General features: G+C 59.2%; 1 protein-coding gene and 1 long non-coding RNA gene across 9 annotated transcripts in view; one reads left to right on the top strand and one right to left on the bottom strand.

Annotated features, from left to right (window-relative positions):
- Positions 1 to 17064, bottom strand: part of GRAMD4 (GRAM domain containing 4) — a 77571-nt gene that overhangs the window by 46700 nt on the left and 13807 nt on the right. Inside the window, exon 1 of one of the 8 annotated variants that reach the window (XM_049694608.1) lies at positions 13464 to 13754. The exons of 6 other annotated variants lie outside the window; for them this stretch is intronic. Coding sequence is in view for 1 of the 2 variants with exons in the window: in XM_033405291.2 (XP_033261182.1) it covers positions 13058 to 13080 (23 nt within the window). In the remaining variant the exon portion in view is untranslated. One more of the 8 variants, XM_033405291.2, reaches the window with a different exon arrangement.
- Positions 13753 to 16762, top strand: LOC125960492 (uncharacterized). Its single transcript, XR_007470205.1, has 2 exons — positions 13753 to 14062; positions 14661 to 16762. It is a non-coding gene; the product is annotated as an uncharacterized LOC125960492 (long non-coding RNA).

Genomic DNA, 17064 nt, shown 5'->3' with positions numbered 1-17064 from the left:
AGATGAAGAGATGGAAGACTGACACGGATGTTGTCCATGGACAGTGAGAGGGGGGCCGGGGGCCAGACACCAAGTGTGACCCAGAGCAAAGCTCTCCCCACAAAGCCAGTGTCAGCGGATGCCGTCTCCACAGAGCTCACCTGCACCTTCCGTCCAGCGGCTGCCATGTGTCCCACTCCCGCCCCAGCCCCCATCCAGCCTTCCCTGGATCCAACCAGCCCCCAAATCCCTGCACACCCCCCGCGCACTCCCCACAGACCCGGCCCCTCCACGTGCACCCACAGGCCCCCGGGCAGCTCCCTTCACGCCCACCCCTCAAGGTGGGGCAGCCCCTCAGAGCAGGACCTGCTGCCGCCCCAGCTCCCCGTACCTCCACGTGGAAGTAGACGCGCTGGGAGACGCTCCCTGTGGCTACCCTGCTCAGAGCCGCAACATCTGCAAGGGGCCCTGCAGCCGTGGAGGCAAGCAGACAGAGGGACAGGGCGAGGGGAGCCTCCAGGCAGCGACCCTGCGCTGCGGGCCCTCGGCACACAGGACTGAGGCCAGCTCTGGCCCCGGGACACAGAGCACGCTGCTCTGGAAACCCGCTGAATGGCTCCTGGACACACAAAGGCCGCAGTGTCTAGGGAACACTGGACTTGGAAACCACAAAGGACTTTACTTTCCCTCCCAGACCAAGATTTAGAAAAAAGTGGTTCCTGGTCCAGCACTTGCCACGTCCCAGGTCCTAGCCATTCTCCTCGCTGCATGGGGCTCGCGACCCCCGGCCAAGCTCCCGTCTGCGTTCAGACCAGCTCAGCCTGGCTTCATCTCCTGTCATCTGGTGGCTCTTCCGCTGATCCCAGGATAAACAACATCCTTTCTCCCAAAGGAAGCAACCCTTGTCCCAAACCATATTCCTGGGGAGTCACAGATGTTGAGCGAGGACAGGACTCTCCCTCCACCCCACCCCACCCAAGGCCAGTCCCAGCCGGCCACCTGGCCCTCTGCCAGGTCTCTGTTCTCCAAGAAGACAGCCCCAGAGGCCCACAGCCCTGCAGGACCCCGACATGCACACAGCTCCAGGGCAGCCCGTGGGGCCCTGTGCCGGGCCACCTCGCCCGGGGAGCAGCCTGGGACGCTCGAGACCCAGAAGACACGGGTGACCACTCCCCCCAATCATGCCAGGCTCAAGATGTTGGCTCACGCCCAGTGACCCACGGGTTCCCCCAAACTCGAGGCCGGTCAGGGAGCCACTGCCCCGACCCCGGATCCAGCCTCAGTTAGCAGGACCCCAAACGTTCAGACGCTCTGCTGACCGCACGCCCACCAGCCTCCCCGTGAGCTGGACTCCGGGTGACCCACTGTCTGGGGGACATCCCATCGGTAGCTCGACTCTGCCACACTCAGCTCGGAGCTGGAGCCTCCGCGGGCCCTCCTCCTGGGTGGCACCTGTACCAGCAGCTGCTCAACTCAAAACCCTGGAAGGAGCCCTTGATCACGTGATCGCTGCACAGCCACCTACAGCGAGCAGGGCCCCCGCCTCCCAGCCAGGCTCCACACCTGTGCTGCTCTGCCCCCGCCCCACCCTCCAGCCCAGCCGGGTCTGGTCCAGGCAGCCACACACCTCACGGAGCCCCTTCTCCAGGTGGCGGGAAACCAGAGTCCGGAGCACCCTGCCGAGACCCCTCCCAGGGCTTCCCCCACTGGGCTCCAGCCCTGCCGACCCTCGGGGGTCCTCCAGCCATCACATTTTGTTCCTACTGCGCGCCCAGCACTTCAGGTTCGGGGATGTCCCCATGCCAGTTCCTCCTCTTCCAAGTCCCCCCTCGAATTCGATCAGCCCATCTGGTTTGGAGTCCTGCAACTTCCGGCGAGCTCCCTGGTTTAGGATGTGTGCCCCCAGCCCCACCGGTTAGCGTACATGCCCGAGGGCAGGTGCTGAAGGCGCCCGGTCTGTCTCAGCAGTGCTGGCACACGCTGGCCATTCAGTGACAGAGGGGACGTTGCACAAAGGCGGGGCCCCCACGACTGGGCCCTGAGTGCCGGGAGAGCCAGGCCCCCGCCCTGCGCCCTGAGCCGCCCAGCCACAGAGGCCTCAAAGCAAAGGGCTGTCCCTGGACTTTGCCCTCGACCCCTCCTGGCGAAGCAGGAAGTCCCTAAATCCGTGAACACTTCCAGAGCTTAACTCCAAGGCTTCGACAGCCCGGGGCGTTTCTCCAGGAAGAGGCCTGCATTCTTCAGGGGCTTTCCGTCCTACACAGGTCAGGCCAAGACGGGCCCCGTGCCAGGAGCGGAGTTTTCTGCACTGTAACAGGAGAGCTGCCCAGGGTCCTGCTGGCTCCGTGACCCCGCCATGGGCCAGGGTGGCTGGGGGCGGGGGTGGGGGAGCCAGTCAGGAAGAGCAGGGGAGCTGGGAGGGCGCCGTTGAAGCTACCACACCCTCCTCTGTGAGCTGGGACCATGCATGCCCTAGCGACACCCCTGCGCGTAGACGTACAAACATTTATTATAACCTCAGTGATAAGGATGCGTTGCATGGGTACAAGTAGTAATAAAACGTCCAACACTCTTTACTGTAAACCCCACACAGCCAAGCGGTGCCCACAGGATGCCTGCACTAAGTCGTGCTGAAAGCCTCCCTCCGGCCAGCCAGGACTGCAGCTGCCCAACAAGTGCGGGTCCGGCCTGAAGGTCGGCTGACGGCCTTGTTTACGTGAACAGGACACGACAGGTGGGGAAGGAAGGCAGAACCTTATCCGTTTGTCTAAGACGGGAGAGACGTCCTTGCTGAAGCGGACGACAGTATTCTAACAGGAGGAGGTTTCCTCAGCCTCCCTGTGCCTTCCAGTGAATGCAGCGGAAGTCACACACGTAACCTTCACCTGCATGTCAGCATTTTCTCCATCACTCTCGTTACTCTAGACAAGCGACAAAATGAGAAGTGAGGCCCTAATCTGCGGTATCTGCCCGTTTCCGTGGTGGAACTGCTCCCATTGTGGCCATGTTCAAGCCACCAAAGTGACGTCCGGCAGTGAACGAGCACACGGGTGGTAAGAGCTGCCCAGGGCCACCGGCCACAGGACTTCCACCAGGCCCAAGAGATGCTAGCCAGCTCAGGGTCATAACCCAGTGAGAAAGCGTAGTGCAACAGTTCAGCAACGGGCACCTTCGAGCATTTAACGTTGACGCCTTTGCTCTCAATATAACTTATCTAACTTCATACACTCGTTTTATTAGCGGCCAGCTCACAAAATTCCTGAAAACTTCAGTCAGCTCTTGCAGGCCCTCGTGAGCAGCTCTAACGCACCACCGCCCCGGTCCCTCCGTCCCAGGCTGTCTCGGCCACACAGGGAGCAGAGCAGGAAACACCAGTGTCCCCGCCTGACCTCCTCCTTCCCTGGCACAGCTCGGGGGCACAGGTCAAAGTGAAAGTTCCTGAGAGGACCAAAGGGGTCAAAGACAGCCCTGGGAAGCAGGACCCAGGCACCACGCTCAGGCAGGCCAGGGGGGCAGAGTAGGGGGAGTGCGCAAAAGAACGTGCTGGACCCGAGCCTCTAGGTGGGGCCCCACGAGCCAGGGCCAGCGGCAGGGAGGTCAGGCGGGCACACTGTCCTCGTGCCCTGCTCACTGCCATCCCGGCCCGGCCCCCTTGGGTCCCCATACGAGACGCCAGGTCTCCCTGGCCTTGGGGACACTGTCCAGGCCATTCCCTGCCACCGGCTAACACACCATTCTTCTACCTCTGGTCCAGCATCCCCTTCCCGTCCAGCCAGGCTGCTCCCACCCTCAGTGACGTCACCCCTGCTCGGGCCCCACGTCGCCATCACCTTGGCTGGGGGGCTGGAGGGCAGGGCACCGTCACCTGTCAGGTCGGTTCCAACGTAGGACACTACGTACTGTCATGTTCAGAGACACCCCTGGGAGCAAGCGGGCTCTGCTGGGCTCCGGACGTGAGCTAAGTCACCTGATGGTCTCGAGACCCCGGCTGCCTCTGCTGCTGACCCTGCAGGTGTCACATGACCTCCACGCCCTGGTTTCCTTGGTCACACAGAGAGGTTAACGGCAGTCCCGGCTCAGAGGGCAGCCAGAGGATGACGTGAAGCGTGCGGGGAAGGACTCAGGGGCCGCCCGGTGAGCAGCAGTAACCATGGGAAAAACTCAGACGCCACTTCCCAAAAGCACTGAACAAATGTCACCACCCTGCATTACTCTCCATCTCCACGGAACCACCGGCACTTTACTTTCGGGGGGGCTGTGGAAGGGAGGGTAAGAGGCTCTGGGACATCCCAAGACCGCCCCCCGCCCCCGGTCATCACCAGCTTCCGAGGACTGCAGACAGTATGCGACACACAGAGCTCAGACTAGAGGCCCCGGGAAGCCAGAGGCCGCTTCAGAGAGGACGCAGCGTCCTCCGCCAGCCCTCAGGCGCCAAGGCTCAGCTGTGCTCCCAGCTCTGCGTGACCTACGCCCTCTGACCCCAGCCCTGGACCAGCCCCAGAGGGTCAGGAGTGAGGTGTGTAGAGGCTGGTCATGCCCAGCCCTCCCTAACCCTCAGCCCCCTGGCTGTAAGGCGGCAGTAAGCAAGAGTGGCACCTGACACAGACTGGGCTGTGCCGACCTGAGGACCCACGCTTGGGCACTCGGGCTTCAGTCCAGGCTCACAAGAGCACGGACCCTGGACAAAAGCCCCAGGCGAGGGCCTGCGGCCCGTGCTGTGGTGGGAGCGGGAGCCCTCCACAGGGCAAGGACCATCCTCAGCACTGAGCCTGCAGGGCCCCAAATCTCAGGCAAGAACGACAAGCCCTTCTCCCCACCCCAGGTGTCATGCGGCCTGGTCACAACACTGCGAGCGAAGAGCTGTTGCTAAACCAACTGACAGATGGAGAAACTGAGGCTCGGGGTCAGAGCCTCATCAGGAACAGAAGCCAACCTCGCCACGCTCCAGCCTGCGCTTGCCCCAGGTGCCCACCCTCCCCAGCACATGCCTCTGTTCACGCATCCGTCACGCTGCCTGAGAGCCCACAGGCCCCCCTGCCTAGAGACCGAGTGCGGAGCCCGGCAGACTGGCCGCACGGCCATTTATCTAAACAAAACAAAGCTAGCAAGAAAACCTAGGGATTAGGTTTGTATAAACCTGTGCTGTATAAACAAGCAACATAAACTAAACAGTAGGAAACGCACACAAGAACTCATTTCTGGTGGAAGCATTCTTTTTCTCAAGCTTCTCCATCACTCTTAGCATCCAGGACTGGGGAAGATCCAGCCAGTGAGACAGCTGGGAGGAAACACCTTCCGGACTCCCAGTATCCGTCATGACTTCCTGCCAGCGTCCTGGCCCAGCTCCTGAAAGCAGAGAGAGGCTCTGGCCCACAGCTGTCTGCAAACAGGCTCTTCTCCAAATGCACTGCAGCCCCAGACCGAACTCGCAGGCTCAGCGAACCCACTCTGCAAAGGGCCCCGGCGGTAAATGTCTTAGGTGTGGTGGCCACACAGCCTGTAACAAGTTCTCACTCTGCTGCAGCATGAAACAGGTGTGGCTCTGGGCCATTAAGAATAGTTACGAAAGCAGGGAGCAGTGGGCGGGCCACTTTTGATGTGGGCCATGGCTGGCTGTCCCCTCGTCTCAAGGCGATAAATGCCCAGCAGAACAGGGACTCTCAACTGGGTCCCAGTACTTACTGGCCCCCTAACAGGGAACTGGGCCCTCACCCAGCACTGGGGTCCCACTTCCAGTGACCTTGCCACTCTCACACTCGGGTGTGGGCCTCGTCATCATCAAATCTTCTTTACGAAAGAAGAGCTAGGGAACCCGACACGTTGAGAGCCACTCTCTTCTGTCCCACCTGGGCCATGTACCGGGGCTTCCCCCGCCCCCTCCTGTATCTCACCCGAGGCAGAGGGGCCAGCCTCCAGCTCTGACTAGCCCACCACCGGAGGCCACCATCCACACTCAGGTCTCAGGCAGGGCCCCTTGCTCTGCGGTGTGACAAGCAGCACAGTGAAAAAGACCTCAGAAAACGAGGAGCTGGCCCTCCCCACCCCTCCCGCCTGGAGCCCTCTGACCCACACTTCAGTACCAAGCACTGCCCCTCCCCCCGAGGGCTCCCCAACTGCCCCACACCTCCCCCCTTCCCCAGATCACTCTGCTCAAGGGCAGGGATCCCAGCCAGTCCCCACCCCGGCATCCGGGCCCAGCACGCGGCGTGGCAGAGGACCCCAGTGGGTGAGGGAGGCACATTTTAAAGAACATCCTGGTCCCTCTGCGTGAACCCAGCGCCAAGGTAAACGCACGGGGCCTTAAACAGCGCCCGGGAAAAAGGGCCTCGGGGGCACCTCCAAACCACTGGCCTGCGGCAACTTCTTCCTTTTTGGAAACTTGGCCCAGCTGAGGACGAGGGGGCTGGACTCGCCCCGGGACATTTACGGGCCCACGGTGGGGGGGGGGGGGCGGGGGGGGGCGGGGGGGGCTGTCAAGCACATCCGCCACAACAGGCTTTCTGTGTTTAAAACACCACCCAGCGCAGAGAAGGTGGAACCCACATTTCCTGCTGAGCTGGCCAAGCAAGGAACACAGCCCCAGGCAGGGCCTGACAGCCGAGGTGCCCGGCCGGCGCACCTTCTGCCTCTGCTACAAAACTCACATCCAGTGACAAAGAGGAAACATTTAAAAATAAATAGACAGGTAGATAGACAAACCCTCCGAGTCCTTTCCGCACGTGCTGCCCAGGTAACCGCCCACCGCGGTCGGCAGTTCAGTCTCACACCGATCTCCCGGCTGGGCTGACGCAAGGTGGCAGGTGGGCTGTGCTGGCACGAGACAAGCTGGGTCTAAGCGCTCCAGAGGCACGTCACGTAGGGGGCGGGGGTCTGCCCCGGCGCGGCTCCCCATCCGGCGGGAATGAGGAACAGAGAGTGGTAAGTGGGCAGTGAAAGTCTCACGGGCTGGAGCAGAGGCATCCAGGAGTAACAGTAAGGACAGAGCTGCTTGGGCGTTTAATGAGCACCTACTATGCACCAGCTGCAGTCGGTACCAGGACGCAGAGGAGGCTGCTCGCGGGAGGCGATGGCTAGTCCTGGGGCTGACAGCACCAAGGAGGCCACCGTGGGCTGCAGAGGAAGGCACCCTGGACAGAGCACCTATGCCATAACAAGCCAGAAGGAAACGCTGGGGACGGGCGGGGGCAGACAAGGCGCTCGGGTTCATCTGGGGTCATGGTATGGGACAGCAGGGGAGAGAGGGTGGCCTGGCTGGGCCGGCAGGTGTGGACCCATGCAGGGCGCGGATGCACCAGTGGGAGGGGCGACGGCAGGGATCGCCCAGGATGACCCACCTCACTCTTTACTAACAGCCACGCTTTGTGGAAAACAAGCACGTGCTGGATGCTACCAGGCCTCACCTCACTTAATCCTCCCACACCAGCCTCCGGGACCCCGACCCCTCCACGCCTTGTCTCTGGGCCTGGCACGTGCTAAGAACTTAATAAACACGAGCTGCTGCTATTATGGGGCCTCCCCGGCCTCCCCTTCTTAATGAGAAGAGGAAAGTGAGGTTCAGAGAGGGACGCCACAGCTACTGGAGGTGGAAGATGGAGTCCAGGGTCTCGTCCCTCCCGCCCGCCCACCGGGTCCTGCTCAGGGACCTGCTCGCGGGACCAGGGAGCCAGGCTCTCGGAGGCCCCGCCTGGTCAGCAGCAGAGCTGGGGTTCACCGTATCCTCCGCAAACGCTCCGGCCTGATTTTCAGCACGCACGACCGGAAGCATAAACCACAGCCGTGGCGACTACAGAAAACAGCACAGCAGCTCCTCAGCAAATTGAAAACAGGACTAGCACGTGATCCAGCAATTCCACGTCTGGGTACTCCAAAAGAACTGAAAGCAGGGACTCAAACAGATACCGGTACACCCATGTTCACAGCAGCACAACAGCCACAACAAGGAAGTAACCCAAGTGTCCACCAACCAGTGAATGGATAAACAAAGTGTGGTCTCTACAGAAGGGGGACATTATTCAGCCTTCCAAAGGAAGGAAGCGTTGACACGTGCTACAACCCTGAGGACATTAAGCTCAGTGATATAAGCAGGTCACAAAAAGACAAACACTATATGATCCACTTATGTGAGGCACCCAGGAGCCAAATCCACAGGGACAGAAAGAAGGATGGTGGGGGCCAGGGGCTGGGGGACGGGGCTGGGGAGGGAGTTTCAGATTGGGAAGATGAGGCAGTTCTGAAGGTGGGTGTACATTAACTGTGCGCTAAGTACAATGTGAATGTACTTAAAGCCACTGAACGGTACATTTCAAAAACGGTGTAAACCTTATGTATATTTCACCAAATATTTATTGGTATATAGTATTATTTACACATATTATGTCATGTGTATTTTCCATATTTACGTATAAAGAGAGAGGAAAGGAGGGGAGAATGGTCACACAAAACCCTAAAATAATCTATAAACAATGTGATTCCCCTTAAAAGAATAACAAGGGCTTCCCTGGTGGCGCTGTGGTTGAGAGTCCGCCTGCCGATGCAGGGGATGCGGGTTCGTGCCTCGGTCCGGGAGGATCCCGCATGCCGCGGAGCGGCTGGGCCCGTGAGCCATGGCCGCTGAGCCTGCGCGTCCAGAGCCTGTGCTCCGCGACGGGAGGGGCTGCAGCGGTGAGGGGCCCCGTGTACCGCAAAAAAGAATAACAAAAAGGTTTTAGAGGAAGCAAGACAAGCTCAGTCTACAGCTTATAAGGAAAAACCAGCCAAGTAGCCGGGACAATTCTGAAAAGCAAGAGTGATGAGGGGAGACTGGCCCTGCCACGTAATAAAACACGACGCAGCTACGGTCAAAGGTAAAAGTGCGATGATAGCACGTGAATACACGGCAGAGCCGTGGAACGAACGAGAACGTACAGAAACAGACCCAGACCTAACTGGGATCAAAGGGGCCTCCTCAGAGGGGAGACACACATCATTCAACAAGTGATGCTGGGACATCCCGAGCTTCGTGGGCAAAGACAATGCTGGAACCATACCTCACACCCCGCCCCCCGAAACAAATTCAAAATGGACCAAAGCCTTGAGTGTAAAATAAGGAAAGCAGGGAAGGAGCCAGGGGGGCCATGGCGGGGGGACTCAGAACCTGGGGGTCAGGCAGGGCCATTCCAAAGCAAGACATGACACATGATAAAGGAGACGACAGATTATGCAAAAACACATTTCCGCAAGGCGAAAGCCTCCATAAACAGTCAAAGATAAATGGTAACCCTGGAAAACGTATCTGCAGCACATATCACGAAGGATTAATTTGTCTAATGTTGAAAACAGCCCAGGAGAAAAATGGGCAAGAGATACAGACGGTCCATAGCAAAGGAAAACAAACAGCTCTTAACTACATGAAACGGCAATCAACCTTCACTTACAAAGAGAAAAACACAAATCAAAATTACATCAGGAAACCATTTTCCTAACAGACTGGCAGAGACGCAGCATGCGGCTGTCAGGACAGGCAAACGGGGTCCGCTTCCCGCGCCCCCCCCCCCCAGCTTAGGAGTGGAGCAGAGGGCAATTTTGCAAAATCCAGTAAAGCCACACTTCCGTTTCCAGGAATGTCTCCTACTCACACTTGCAAAACGACATGTGGGCGAGTCGTTTCATTCCAGTGTGTACGCCTGCTACCTGCCAGGAGCGTGGTGCCGCCCCTGTGTCCTGGGGAGAAGGGGTGGGTAGACTCAGGCAGGACGGGGACCCAGCGCAGGCTGCAACCCCTTCTGAACAAACTCCTGAATGCGTGGACTAGGCCACATAAATGAAGTTCAAAATTAAAATTTTAAGGTAAAAGAAATAAGGAGGGTTCAAATAAAACAGAAAAAAAAAAAAAACAACTTTAAAAAGAGCCCTCACTCTCCACTGCAGGGACATCTCTCCTGGATCTCAGAGTGTGGTCCAGGAGCCCTGGGGGGCCCCAAGACCCTCTCAGGGGGCCCAGGAGGTCAGACCTACTTAACAGCAATCCTCAGACATCGTCTGCTTTCCGTACTTGCCCCCTTGAGGCCCCACCGGCTATGGGGGTGATGGCGGGGGCCCAGAGAACCCAGCTGTCTTTGATTAACCAGACCCCGCCAAGGCCTGCAAAACCACCAGGTGCCCCCTTCACCACTAGTTTCCCCTTTTGGGGGAAAATAGTGATTTTTTTAAAAAACAAAAATATGTTATTTATGTTAACGTGTAATGGGTTTACAGTTGGCAGTTTTCGATAAATAAATGTTTGTAAATTTCTTAGTTTTAATTTCTCACGCAGGAAAGAGCCATGGCTACCTACCACATAAACAGGCTTTCTGATGACTTCGCTAACTCACGATCAAAGGGGTTGCGAGACCAGACTCTGAGAAGCCCTGGCCTGTTCCAGTGCTTCGGGGCGGAGATGCGGGGATGGGCTCGGACACCGTGCCCTGAGGGCGCCCCCATAAGCCCCCTGCTCCCCATGACCCCAGCCCTGGCCTTGGGCAGCTGCAGCGGGGCCCCGGCAGGGGGCTGTGTCCACGGGCACAACCCCAGACCCTGGGTGAGGGGAGAGGCAGAGAGCCGGCCACGGGCGTGTGGCAGGCTGGACAGCAGGCCCGGCCTGGCTCCTATACCCAGCCACAGTCCCCAGTGTGCCGTGCAGAGCAGCCCAGGGCTCTCACCCGCACCACGCCCCGGCCTGGCCTCCTCAGTGGAGGTGGAGGGCCGTGGACTGGAGGCCCAGCACCAGGAGAGGGCACGGCCGATGGGGGTGTGAGGGCCCGAGCCATCCTGCCCTTGGGGGAGAGCCTCACAGTGACCTGACATCCTGCCGCTAGGAGAACAGGAGACTGCCAGCACTCAGGTGACACCTGTGGGAAGGGTTACAAGCCAGTGGCAGCGTTCTCGAGATCACAGGCACTGCTGGCCTGGAGAAATCAAGGCGTAAAATAGTCCATTTCCAAAACAGATGCTCTGGAAAGAATAATTTTGTGGCCAAAGGGCTCCTCTCTCCGCAGGACCCTGTGACAAATCGTTCTGCAAACAGCAAGCCGTGCTGGTGCCTTAAAGGTAAGATGAGATCTGCAATCATCTACTTTATTGGCTATTCCCTGGGGAGAAAGCGCCGCTGGCAGCAAGATGCACCTGGGATTCTCCTAAATCGGTCTCCAGAGGAGGTCCCCACGTGGGGAGAGCCTTCGGACAGCCACTCTTCCACAAAGGTAATTAAAGCAAAGCGCGCACTTGCTTCGGGGAACAGTCGTGGCAGAATCCATCAGCCTGTGTAGCTATGATGCTTTAGGTGGCTGATCTGTGGAAACGTTCTCATCCCCACCTTCCAGAGAACTGAGCGAACACGTTCAGTGCAGGTTACAGCATTAGGTGACATAAACTCTTAAAAAAAATGAATAACCCCAAGCACAACCATGAAAATAATGGCTCACGATCTGAAAAGCCAATGGCCGTCTGCGTCCTACATAATTAACGATGCAGCTACCAACGCACACAGGCGCAGGAACAGCCCCAGCCCCACCTGCTGCCGCAGGTCCCAGCAATCCACTCCCTGTGCGCTGGGGACCCGCTCCGTCTCCGGACATCCCCACTGGACCCCACACCTCAGCCAGCCCCATCCCCACACTGCCCATCACAGTCCCCGGGACCCTCTTCCCGTCCAACACGCCCACCACCCCCAGGGGCTGCAGAGCACTGGGCCACCAGTGACCCCCACCCCCCAGCTCACAGCAGACCCTCCCCACCAGCCTTCAGGTGAGAGCGGTCTCACCTTCCCGGGACACATCTCCCTGGGCTCAGGCCTCTGGCCCATTCACTCCTCTCCTTTCAGTCCAGGCCTGGAATAGCATAGCCCCCACAGCTGATAAGGACATGGGGCCCACACAAAACCTGCTCAGTCCTCACCTCCTATGCTGGCCAGGGAGGGGGAGGGGGAGGGGAGGGGAGGGGAGGGGGAGGGGAGAGGGGAGAGAGGAAGGGGGAGGGGGAGGGGGAGGGGAGGGGAGGGGAGGGGAGGGGAGGGGAGGGGAGGGAGGGAGGGAGGGAGGGAGGGGAGGGGAGGGGGAGGGGGAGGGGAGGGGAGGGGAGGGGAGGGGAGGGAAGGGAGGGGAAGGGAGGGGAGGGAGGGGGAAGGGAGGGGAGGGAGGGGGAAGGGAGGGGAGGGAGGGGGAAGGGAGGGGAGGGGAGGGGGAGGGGGAGGGGAGGGAGTGGGGAGGGGAGGGGATGGAGGGGGAGGACAGGGGAGGGGAGGGGGAGGGGAGGGGAGGGAGGGGGAGGGAGAGCTCCTGTTTCTGACATCAGGTATTCCTGCCCCTCAGAGGAGCACAGCACTGTGCTGCTCCCCCCCCACATTGGACCACAGGGTCTCCCCAGCCACCCCTTCCCACCCCCTCCCACCTTACAGTTGAGGGTGTGGCCTTCTGGACAGGCTCCTCCCCCCAGGCTGTCCCCCTGCAGCTCAGCTAACCAGAACCCCACGACCTGGCCCCACCCCGAGCAGCCTGAATCCAGCCTCAGCAAAGCACAGCAAATCAGACCCAAACCAGCATTTCATCTTAAGAAAGGGGGGCGGGGGGGAGGGCTTCCCTTGTGGTGCAGTGGTTAAGAATCCACCTGCCAACGCAGGGAACACAGGTTCAAGCCCTGGTCTGGGAAGATCCCACATGTCGTGAGGCAACTAAGCCTGTGAGCCACAACTACTGAGCCTGCGCTCTATAGCCCGCGAGCCATAACTACTGAGCCCACATGCACAACTACTGAGCCCATGCACCTAGAGCCTGTGCTCCACAAGAGAAGCCACCGCAATGAGAAGCCCGCGCACTGCAAAGAAGAGTAGCCCCCGCTCACTGCAACTAGGGAAAGCCTGCGCACAGCAACAAAGACCCAATGCAGCCCAAAATAAATAAATAATTTTTTTAAAAAAAAGGATAGGGGAGGGACACTTAACAGGGTCTCCTGTCAGGATGCACTGCAAACAAGGTTCTCTTCCTTGTCTGATGAGAATCGTCAGGCAACAAAAACCAATGGGCAAGATACAGACCCCCCCATGCCCACGTCCCTAGTCCCCACTTACCAGAGCAGAAGAGAACCAAGCATCTCGCTAGAACTTTCATCCAAGTCTGACCATAAAAACAGTCACTGCCAAACCCTTAATGAACTAAAAACCATAACTCATGAGAACGTACCACGTTCCACTGCACCCGAAAAACAAGCTGTGAAAGCTGATAAAATGGATAAAAACCTACATTTCATATAAACTTGCCCTGAGAACCATAACCTGCAAATAAAGCTGGACTTGTCTTCGTCCTCATTAAAACCCTGCCAGGAACCACCTGAAACCCCGAGAGCTCACTCAGTGGGCTTCCTCCAGACGGAAGCCAGGGCCCAGCTCAGCGCACCACCCCACTCCCACACGCGGCGGAGGCTCCAGAGCACCTCTCTTTGGGAAAACCCAACATCCCACGGAAACAAACCCTCACAGAGCTCTGCCTGCGCAGGTCTCCTGCCAGGATCAGCACGCCAAGAGCATCAAAGGAACCCTCTCCGTCTGCGCGCCTGCTGGAGCCCCCCCTGGTCCGCAGCCAAGGGGCCCCAGGGTCTGGCCCTGGATTCCCAGGGGAGGGCAGGACCCTTCGAAAGCAGGCGTGCAGACCTGGCGTAACCAGATAAACAGGTTGGCAACACTGAGAAGGGTGGTTTCCAGTCCCACCCCAGGGAGGTAGCTGAGCCCATCCTGCAGCATCAGGAGGCCTCAGTGACAGTGGAAAGGGCCCGGAGATGACAAAGCAACGCCGCCCATGGGGCCCAACCTCCCAACTCCAAAAGGGAACGAAATCCCATCAACTGGCTCAGCGGAGAAGTGAGGGAGAACCCGGAAGCCCCGGCCAATCACCCCCCCCACGGCCCCGAAGGCCCGGCTGCACCCCCAACGGAGAGGCGGGAGGCTCCCTCAGTTACCACACACGTGCTGTGGCAGGTGGCCCACGACCCTGCAGGCAAGGCCGCCCTGACATCCGTCACCCCATCACACTCACTCCTGTGCAAGCGGCAGCTCTGGCCTCATCACGCGATGTAACAGGTAAGACTCCGAGCCTGTGTCTCTTCCTGGGGAGCTGGGCCGGGCACCCGGGGGCCTCCTGGCCAGGCCAGGGAGAAGTAGCAGAGGGGAAACTGCAGCTACCTGGCCCCCGACCTCCCCTCGGAGCGCTGGACCTGCACACACAGGATCCCCACCAACTCCACAAAGGGCCTTTCCCTCGAGTCCATCCACCTGGGACTTCGGCTCAGCACAAAGGGCGCAGGAGTGGCCGAGGCCTTCCCGGCTGGGAGGCCCCTAGGCTATCCCCTCCTCCCCTCCCCCGCCACGAGCTCGAAAAGGGGGCAGAGGATTTAATGGCTGCTGGCTGTGGGCAAGTGGCCAATCACCCCTCACCCCCGTCGGGCAGGGCGGCGCCTGCCTGGGCAGTGCGGGCTGGGGGTTCTCTCTGCACAGGGGCAGGGGACCCCCCATGGCACAGGGGACAGTCAGCCAGAAGAGCTGCTCCCCTGGCGACTGCCTGGGTGGCTCGGGCTGGGGGGTGGACACAGGGAGGGGGCGGGGGGCAGAGGCGGGAAGAGGGGCCTCCATGGCCGTGCCAGCGGCTGAGCCTCCTGACGGGAGCTGGTTTTCCTCTCAGGTTCCCCACTCTGGGACCCCGGCGCCTCCACCAGACCCGGATCGCCCTGGGCATCACCACCTCCCTTCCCAGAAAGGCAGGCAGCACCGACCGGCCCCGCCGCAAGATGAGCATCAGTGGTGGGAAACCCTCCACTAAAGGCAGAACCACAGCCCAGGACGCCTGAGTCAGAAGAGACACCCCCCACCAAAGCAACCACATGAAAGCCCCGTCCCAGCGGCCGGTCCCCCAGATCACCACTCACGCTGTCCTGGAACCCTCTTTGCCTCGTCCTGCACCTTCCCTGACACATGCAAACGTGCCCTCTGCACCTGCCGCCTCAGTCCCCAGATGCAGGCAACACACCTGCGTAGGCATCTCTGGGCTGAAGGGCACATCCCTCTGCGCTTGCTCTGTGGGCCCCACCGGGCGGGGGCGAGGACGCGCTTCCCTGGAAGCTTAGCCTCTTGACGGCCCCTCAGGCCCCCGTGACACCCCAACGAGGCCAGGGCCCACAACCTTCCCCTCCTCTCCCAGGACCAGGGCAGCCCCAGCCTCTACCACCAGCCCTGACCTCCTCCCCAGGCCATTTCTACACCTGAAACCTCTGGAAACACCTGCCCTCCCTGGGCTGATCCCCAGAGGTTCCTCACCACCCCCAGGGAGGCTCTACCTCCAAGAGGCTGGGAGCCTCCCCACTCACACACCCCCGCCACTCTCCTCTGGCTGCTTCTGGCCTCTCCCCTACACCCCACACATGCCTGAACACACCTGGCCCCTCATGTGCTTCCATACCTGCTCTGGCCTTCAATGCTCTTTAATATCATCATCCCACCTGCTCTGCCCAGACCATGTCCGCCAGTCCTTCAAGATTCAATCAGAAGGAGAGGGGCAGGGAGCAGGACCCTCCAGGGACCAGTCAGACCCCAGGGATGAAGCAGCAGTACTGAGACAGCGGGCTGTCGGCCCGAGGAAGGCACATGAGGAAACGGGGGAGCTGGAGCTGGTGATCATGGGCACGGAGGCTAGGGGCGCACAGCTGAGATCTCGGGCTCAGTGATGGGGGTGATAGGCAAGGCCCCAGCTTGTGCTTCGGAGGTGAACTCGAGGGTGCCTGTTACATTAAAAATAACTAAACAGGACTTCCCTGGTGGCACAGTGGTTAAGAATCCACCTGCCAACGCAGGGGACACGGGTTCGAACCCTGGTCCGGGAAGATCCCACATGCCGCAGAGCGACTAAGCCCATGCGCCACAACTACTGAGCCTGCACTCTAGAGCCTGCGAGCCACAACTACTGAGCCCGCGTGTCCCAACTACTGAAGCCCACGTGCCTAGAGCCTGTGCTCCACAAGAGAAGCCACCGCGATGAGAAGCCCGTGCACCGCCACAAAGAGTAGCCCCCGCTCGCCACAACTAGAGAAAGCCCGTGTGCAGCAACAAAGACCCAACGCAGCCATAAATAAATAAATAATTTTTTAAAAAAAAAATAAGTAACTAAACAGAAAAGAGGCTCCTGCAGGACCAGTGAAGGCTGCACACCATGACCCAAGGACTATGGCTTCTCCAATTCGTTGCACCTGAGGTCCAAAAATATGAAAAAAACAAGATTCAGCCCCTAAGTCTCCCCTTAGAAGTCTGCTCCAAGCCCATATATGCTGCTCCGGAAACTCGGCCACGTAGGGCGGCGCCAGCCCCACACCTGCCTCCCCGCCCAGGGATGTTCCTCTAAGGGACACTGCTGGCGTCTAGCAACCTGCCCTCTGCATGCGGCGGCCCAGCAGCTAAGAAGCCCCAAGAACATCTGCTAAATGGACAAGGGCCACAGATCCCTCCTCTGCATCCGTCTGAAGGCCTCGCGTGAAGAGCGCACACAACCGGGCACACCTCGGGCTGAACCCGAGGTTGAGGGGAGAGAGCTGGCAGGTGGAAACCCAGCCACGGCTCCCCCGCCTCAAGTCAGAACTCATGGGGACGCTTCAAACATCTGTTCCAAAAGACTGACCTTCTGCTCTTGGTGAAGGGAAAGGGTCTGCAAATCAGTCAACAAGGTTTCCAGGTTTCTTCGGCAGAAACAGTATTTTCAAGCATTTGAGAACAGTGAAGATAAAATCAATTCCTTTATGTTTTTTTGTCCCAATGATTTCTTTTTTAAAAACCTACATGGAGAGAGTTCTAATTTAGGTTATGTTGGTGCACAAAAATAATCCCAGAGTAGGGTTTATATCTTCTAATTATACAGAATTTAGGACAAAATATTCATGCAAGTGATTCTGAAACACTTGATAAATAGGTCATAATAGGCCCTCTTTATTGCCAAGAGGTTTTTTTTTTTTTTTTTTGCGGTACGCGGGCCTCTCACTGTTGTGGCCTCTCCCGTTGCGGGGCACAGGCTCCGGATGCGCAGGCTCAGCGGCCATGGCTCA

The sequence above is a fragment of the Orcinus orca genome, chromosome 11 (assembly GCF_937001465.1).
Source record: "Orcinus orca chromosome 11, mOrcOrc1.1, whole genome shotgun sequence".
Classification (NCBI taxonomy): domain Eukaryota; kingdom Metazoa; phylum Chordata; class Mammalia; order Artiodactyla; family Delphinidae; genus Orcinus; species Orcinus orca.
The sequence above is the reverse complement of the archived record's forward strand: the minus strand, read 5'-3'. Positions and strand labels throughout refer to the sequence as shown.